The sequence below is a fragment of the Mus pahari genome, chromosome 9, assembly GCF_900095145.1.
Source record: "Mus pahari chromosome 9, PAHARI_EIJ_v1.1, whole genome shotgun sequence".
In the NCBI taxonomy this organism is placed as follows: domain Eukaryota; kingdom Metazoa; phylum Chordata; class Mammalia; order Rodentia; family Muridae; genus Mus; species Mus pahari.
In genome coordinates, this window is record NC_034598.1 from 25,384,524 (window position 1) to 25,392,073 (window position 7,550).

Genomic DNA, 7,550 nt, shown 5'->3' on the forward strand with positions numbered 1-7,550 from the left:
GATTCAGGGGCTTTCCTGTGTGAGGAGAGAGAAGCCACAGCTGCAAATGAATGGCAAAGAAAGCTCTGATCAGCAGCTGGTCCCTCAGAAGGCCGGTGCACAGTGGCGGATGAGCAGCAGGTACGGGGTGGCAGAGACAAAGAACACTCTCAAGCCCAAGCCCTACCTGGTGGCACATGCCTGTACCCTCAACACTCAGGGGTGGGGGACCAGGGAGGACCAGGGAGGGGTTCAAAGCCTCTCCAGCTGCATGGCAAACTTGAGGCCAGCCTTGGCTACATGAGATCCCATGTCAAAAACAAATGAAAAGTGTGTGTGTCTTAGTCATGAGGACCTGAGACACTGAGTACCCCACACAAAGCTAGGAACGGCAGTAGAGTGTGTCTGCAATCCCAGTACAGGGGAGGCAGACAGAGAACCTATCTCAAAAGGAAAGGTGGAGAGTGCCTGGGAAGGCACCCGGGGCCAGCCTCTGGCCTTCACAGGCACACACAGATACGTGTACGTATACATACACCACCCACAGTACTAGAATTTGTCCATCAGGGGAACTCTGCGCTTCTAGCTGACATGGCTGCACACATCTATAAGTACCAGCTACTTGGGAGGTGAAAGAGGAAGATCACGTAAGCGCAGAAGTCTGGGGCCAATTTGGGTGAGACCATAAATCCAACTCCCACATTAGTATCTGTTCTTTACTATTAATGTTGCTGTTGTTAAAGATCTGTTTTAAATGCATGTATGAATGTGCACCACATTTGTGCTTGATGCCTGAAGAGGTCAGGATGCCTGAGGAGGCAGTTATTGGAAGCCCCGGAAATGGAGTTTTAGATGGTTGTGATTTACCATGTGGGTACTGGGAATGAAACCCATGTTTCTGCAAGAACAAGCGCTCCACATCACTGAGCCATCTCTCTAGCTCCCTAACCCTGCATTTTAATGTTCAGACTAAATAATTACATGCATAGTTAAAAATGGAGACTCCAAGAGTCTGGGCTCTGCAGCTTGCTCTGGACCTCATGTTCTTCTTCCACTGTATGTGTGGGGTATTATTTAGCTTATATGCTATAGAAAGGGCTAATTAAGGCCTGGTAATTACTGGCACATAGTAAGTACACAGATGAGAGATGAGTTAGACAGTCCATTTCCTAGCCCAAAGCATGGCAGAACTGTGGATGAGAGACAACGGCCAATAAAAGGAGCAGAGCTGGAGCACACCTTTACAAAGTAGCCAGCGCCCTGTTGGGAGGGCTTGTGACACCGCTGAATGAGTCATGGCAAACATTCAAAGGTTGGAAACCTGTGGTTCTTTAATCTCTCTCTATCTCTCTGTCTTCTCTTCCATTACCCACTCAATCTAGCTTCTCTCTAAGGTCTTGTGTAGCCCAGGCTGGCTATGAAATCCTAGTTCTTCTACTCTCACCTCCCAAGTGCTAGCCTTACAGGTGTGTGCTACCAAGCCTGGTTTCTAATGTTCACGGTTGTATCAAGAAATGCTCAACTTAAACGAGGAAGTACTCTGTAGTAAGTCCAAGTACCAGTGGGCGAAGGGAGGTGAGAGTCTGGTCGCTGCTTCTCTCCACAGGGAAAGCCTGACCATGGGCTGCACCTGGGTATTCAACTCTCCTCTAGGGAAGCAGCTGGGCATGGGGCTTCCACCACAGTGGTGGAGAAGAACAGGGAGACCGTGAGCCTGGGGCTGGTACTTCTCAAGCTCTGGTTTACTTCAGACCAGAACAGTGGGCTCCATGATGGATCAATTTTTCCCCACTCCCACTTACAGGGCTGTCCTCCACCTGAGCTCTGCGGCCCTGAGCAGCAGTTTCTCTTCACTGGCCTAGACTTTCCCAAGTAAATGAGGCCAGCTCCTCCCTAGCAGCGACTGTGTGTTAAATAGTTTCAACTCTTGAGATTAAGGCCAATTGCTACTAGGATTAAATTTATTTATAATTAAGCAACTCTAATCAGATCAGGTGTAAGTTATTAACTAATGAGCAGAAAGTTAAATGCTGCCAGGGTAAATCTGTATGTAAAAGAGTATACAATCCTAATTGTGCAGTGTGGGTCCCATGACGAGGGACGTCCAGGCTTTTCTCTTCGTGTAAAAACCCAGTGAAGAGAGGAGGGTAATTCTTACACTTAGTAGGCTGAGGCAGGAGGATGGCTATGAGTTTAAGGCCAGCATAGCTACTGAAAGACAAGGTTCCAAACAAATGAACTAACCAACAAACAGCCCACCGCCACACCCACTGAGGTAGCAGTAAGTTGGAACTTCTATACAAGCAAACAGCTCACGGCAAATGGTTTACTTAAGTGACTTCCAAGTCTAAGGAACAGCTAACCGACCTCTCCTGTCTAAGTCCCCAGGCCTGAAAGGGTGAGTGCACCAACCTGGAACTCATGTCAGGGTTCACTTGCTATAGAACTGCTTTCATACCCTGTAAGCTGCACTAGGACTCTGGGTCCAAAAGGATTTAGGTCACTTCATATTTTCAAGTGCTACAACATTCAAAAAGCAATTTTGGGGGACAGAGATGGGGTGGAGTAGCACCATTTGGCATGTTGTAAGAGGTAAGAGAAATAATCTGTAATAGTAAATGTCTAAGAATAGAGAGGAAAAGGACACTTTACAATTCCCATCTGGGCGGACCCTGAGCTGAAATCACATTCATGTGTGAAGAGAAATGTTTGGGTTGCGACCATGACACGACAGATGCTGACCTTGGGCTTGGCTGGTGAAAGCTTCCAGACACCCTCTGAATGACAGGACATTCTTCATTCAGTTGGCTGACTCTGGCATGTGTCCACGTGGCTTGTGAGAATAAATGTTTCCTAGATCCCAAGCCCCCTGGTACTCTGAAAGGACTATCTTCATCTGATCCCCAATACTTCCTTTTATTTATTTATTTATTTATTTATTTATTTATTTATTTATTTATTTATTTATTGAGACAGGGTCCCCCTACATAGCCCTGGCTGTCCTGGAACTCTATGTAGACCAGGCTAGCCTCAATCTCACAGAAATCCTCCTGCCTCTGCTTCCCAAGTGCTGCCCAATGCTTTAAAGAACATGAATGGGAAAAACTTCTCCACAACATCTCACATGAGCACTCGTTGCCTATTAACAGAATCAGAGGAACCAAGTATGGATGTGGATTCAGACATGCAGCTCACAGGATGGCTGTGACTCCCTGGGTGGCTATGCCCTAAGGGTGGTCGTGCAGGCAACATCAGCCCGAGGAGGGTGTGAACCCCAGCAGCTGCTCGATGGGTTTAAACCGCCACTCATCGGCCTCCAGCTCTTCCACCAGACCAGCCAGTTTTTCCATCCGAGCGACTTGCTGATCTGGAGAGTGGAGGGACAGAACACACCAGGGCATTTCCCATCAGACTGCCGCCAAAGTTACCAATGTGACAACTAGCCTAGGCTTCATTTCCAGGTGGACTTGGGATTCAGTAATGGGGCCTTACTTTATGTACGTCTGAAGACTAATTTTTGAAAAAAACAACAAAAAAACCCCACCCTTTTTCCTACCCATTCTCCACTTATTTGCATTACACACATCTCCCCTTTGCTTGCCTTAGTGGAGACTAAACCCAGGGTGAAGTGCTCCACCACCGAGCTGTCTCAGCCCCCATGTGCACCGCCCTTCAGTGTGTGCACACATGCATGTGGATGTGTGTCGTGCACATGGTGGGCAGAGGCTGGTACTGGCTGTCTTCCCGAATCCACTCATTCCCATTAGTTATTATTTATGTGTATGGGACTAGAAAAGCCAGTCTCTCTAGCCTTTATCTGAACCTTGTTCTTATTCCCTCGTGCTGTGTGAATTAGGCAAGGCCTGCCGACCCTTTATCTCCCTTCAGGCTCAGCCCTTTTCATGACCAAATCTCAAGAGGGGGCTTCAATGCTCTTTTCTTTCTCTGAGTCTGGACAGTTTATATTAAAATAATTTTAAATACTGTCATTAAGAAATACAGGTGACTCTCTTGAGAAGCCCACACCCATACTTGGGTATGTACGCTCCTCTGCCTAAGGGTCTCTCTTTCTCTTAATCCCTATGTTTAAATCTGTATTAAAAACTTCCCTCTGCTCAAAGGCAAGCAGGTTTTTATTGCTGTAGCAAAGTAGCGCTGGTAGCAAGAGAGGTACTCAAAAGTGAGCTCCCTAAAACCTCTTAATAAAGAAGAGAGGGGCTAGGGAGATGGCTCAGCAGCTCAGAGATGCAGAAGAGCTGAGTTCAATTCCAGCACCCACGTCAGGCGGCTTACAACCTGACATCACTGCCTCTGACATCACTGCCTCTGACATCACTGCCTCTGACATCACTGTCTCTGACATCACTGTCTCTGACATCGCTGTCTCTGACATCACTGCCTCTGACATCACTAGGCTCTTGAGGCACTTGTTCTCACTTGCACACACCCACACATGAACTGCATCCTACATGTAAAATTAAAAGAAGAAAAAAAAAGAGTGTGAGCGTGAGAGAAAGACAGAGGGATACATACAGAGACAGAGATGGGAGGAGAAGGAGGAGGAGGAACGGAAGGTGTGAGGGAAGAGAGAAAGAGAGAGACTATAAAACAAGCAAGGAGTGGGAGTTCAAGCCTAGCACTTGGGAAGTGGAGGCAGGAGGAGTGCTCAGAGTTCTAGGCCAGCCTGGGCTATACATTGAGTTTCTTTTTCTTTTTTTAAAGATTTATTTATTATATGTAAGTACACTGTAGCTGTCTTCAGACACTCCAGGAGTCAGATCTTGTTGTGAGCCACCATGTGGTTGCTGGGATTTGAACTCTGGACCTTCGGAAGAGCAGTCGGGTGCTCTTACCCGCTGAGCCATCTCACCAGCCTGAGTTTCTTTTTTTTTGAGATAGGGTTTCTCTGTGTAGCCCTGGCTGTCCTGGAACTCACTCTGTAGACCAGACTGGCCTTGAACTCATAAATCTACCTGCCTCTGCCTCCCAAGTGCTGGGATTAAAGGCATGTGCCCATTGCCCAGCCATAGTGAGTTTCAGAATGAGAAAATAATAAAGAGAAAAATACAGTTATGATAGGCTGCGGAGGAGCCCAGTGTTGGAGCACAAGCTAGCATGTGCCATGCTCCTTGTTTGAGCCTCAGCACTGGAAAAGGTAAAAAGATAATTACCATCACCACATTCTTACATGTGCTAGGTGCTAAAGAGTAGAGTGGACTTTGCGTTCATGCCTAGAATCCCAGCTCTAAGGTGGCTGAGGCGGAAGCACCCATGGTTTGTCCCAGGAGGACTGGTGCACGTGCCACCTGGGGCTCAGGCTTTGACAGGGCAGACAGTGCTTCAGACAGTAGAAGACAGTGGTCCCTGAAGGGACGCAGTAGCCAGTCTCAGAAGGCAGAGGCAGAGGCAGCAGAGGCCCAGCAGCGGCAGCTCCCCTAGAGAACTGAACCCGGGCCTTCAACTTCCAACCTCCAAGGGGATTTTGATGCTGGACAAGATCTTAGAATGCTCTTCAATTCAGAAGGTCCACTTAACCAGTGTGGGGCTTTGGTCATAGCAGTGACCTCTCATAGTCTGTGCCCCTGCGTTTCCCATAAGTGTACAGCAGCTCCTGTACTTACCATGCTTCACCTGTTTAAGTGTGGACGCCACTTGATAGCTAAACACCGACTCACAGAGGAATCGCTCGGAGCCATCTACAAGGGAAAGGCACAGGCGTTAGTTTTAATGGCTTCTGGAAAAGCAGGAGAGGCCGTCCACTTATTCCCTGTGTCTTCTACACTTGAGGTCTAAGGTGTTTCTGGTGAGAACAAAGGGGATCCTTTAGAGCGCTGCCCCTTGAGAGCTACCCCTTCTACACCTAATATTCAAATAGTCCTACTTGTTTGGGAGTTCAAAAATAGTGTTACAAAAACAAAAACAAGAAGCCCTAGCCTGATGTCCTAATTACCACTGCCCGCCTCCTGACCTGTCCTCTTCTGCACAGCAGGCAAACAAGGCAGCTAGCACACCCAGCTATATGGTACTTGTGTGACTTACTGTGACAGCTCCAATTACTTTCATTCTAACACAGCCAAGGGGAAAACAGCTGTTGACTTTTAATTCATCAAATTACATCATCATGGCTATCAGCAACCCTCGCTGGGAAACTTCACTCTGCAAGGACAGACGGCAAGCTTGACCTTCCAATCAAATCGAGCACTGCAGTCTGGAGCCCGATACGGAAGCTGGTGCCAACAACTGCCAACAAGAAGGTGGCTAGCTCAGTCCTGCCACCCTCAGTGCAAAGGTTGGTTCTACAAAACACAGCCCCAGAGACATAATTCCCGTAGGAAAGGGCAGCAACCCCCAGGGCAAGTGTTTTATTGCCCAAATTCCCAGACAAACGGAAGAGAGGACACAGCTGTCCCTCTCAAGGTAGGAGTTCACACTAGCACTGCCAGATGTCAGCACCAATTCATCAGGCATGGCCTGGTGTGTCATAAGGATTAAGTGGCACAGAGATACTAACACGCTCTGGCCTCATGCTGAGCTTCACACAAACCTTTCTTTACAAGTCTGGGTGATCAAAGGGAAAAGTCCAGATACTGACTCTATCTGAATATATCTGAATAGTGTGAACATACAAGCAGAAAGGCTTCCTGTCTTACTACCTTCAAGCCAATGCCAGAGAAAGAGAGAGAGAAACAGAGAGGGGGCAAGGGGTATCACGCTTAGGATAAGAAGTCTCTAAGTTTAACCCTCCCACCCTTGGCTTTTCATCCCCCTTTCTTGAGGTAAGACCCAGAGCACCACCATGCCCAGTGTACCCCTTGCTCCTGACTGGTGTAAAGATCTGCACACGCTAATGACATCATCAATTGTATCTAGAGAAGGGCAGAGAGCAGTGGGTAACTCCAGAGCCCAAGGGGGAGGGAGCTGCCGAGAATCCTGACACCAAAGACGCGGTCGGTGGGCTATGCTCTTGTATGGCAATGCCACACTGGCATCCTTCTTAAAAGTCTCACCTACAGCCCACTGCTTACTTTGCAAAGAGCAAAACACAGAGGTAGAGGTGGCCTCTCAGGCGGTGGTCCTGCACTGCAGGAAGTGGGAATTATGGGCTGTAAGGATCAAGTGCCCAGTGGGGAGGCTCCTGGAAGTGTTGCCTCCCACCCTCATTTAATCACTAGGATATCACACTTAAGTCATCACACTGGCCTATCCTTGGTACTGCGTTCCAAAGCAAAGACAGCAGCTCACACTGTCCCACACGTGAGGTCCAAGACCGCATTCCTGTTCACATGCAGCTATGCACTGACTACAAAGCCTATTGCTGCTTTTTTATTTTTGACTTATTCACTCTACATCCCAGGTCCACTGTTTCTGAAACCACATCACATCATGTGTCACATTGACCAATCTAAAGGTCGGGATTTCTCCACAGAGGGGTTGGCCTTGAGGAGGCCTGTGCATAATCCACACATGAACACACCAGTCAACAGTACATCAGCTTTCCTTAAAATTTATTTATTTGTTTGTTTGTTTTTCGGAGACAGGGTTTCTCTGTGTGTAGCCCTGGCTGTCCTGGA

At 47.9% G+C, this 7,550-nt stretch overlaps 1 protein-coding gene across 2 annotated transcripts in view; it reads right to left on the bottom strand.

Annotated features, from left to right (window-relative positions):
* Positions 1 to 356: 356 nt before the first annotated feature.
* Positions 357 to 7,550, bottom strand: part of Anapc16 (anaphase promoting complex subunit 16) — a 16,743-nt gene continuing 9,549 nt past the window's right edge. The window contains exons 4-5 of one of the 2 annotated variants that reach the window (XM_021204827.2): positions 5,601 to 5,675; positions 357 to 3,346 (exon numbers count right to left, since the gene is read on the bottom strand). In XM_021204827.2, coding sequence (XP_021060486.1) covers positions 3,231 to 3,346; positions 5,601 to 5,675 — 191 coding nt within the window. In that variant the 3' untranslated portion in view covers positions 357 to 3,230. The remainder of the gene's footprint in view (positions 3,347 to 5,600; positions 5,676 to 7,550) is intronic. The other variant, XM_021204828.1, reaches the window with a different exon arrangement.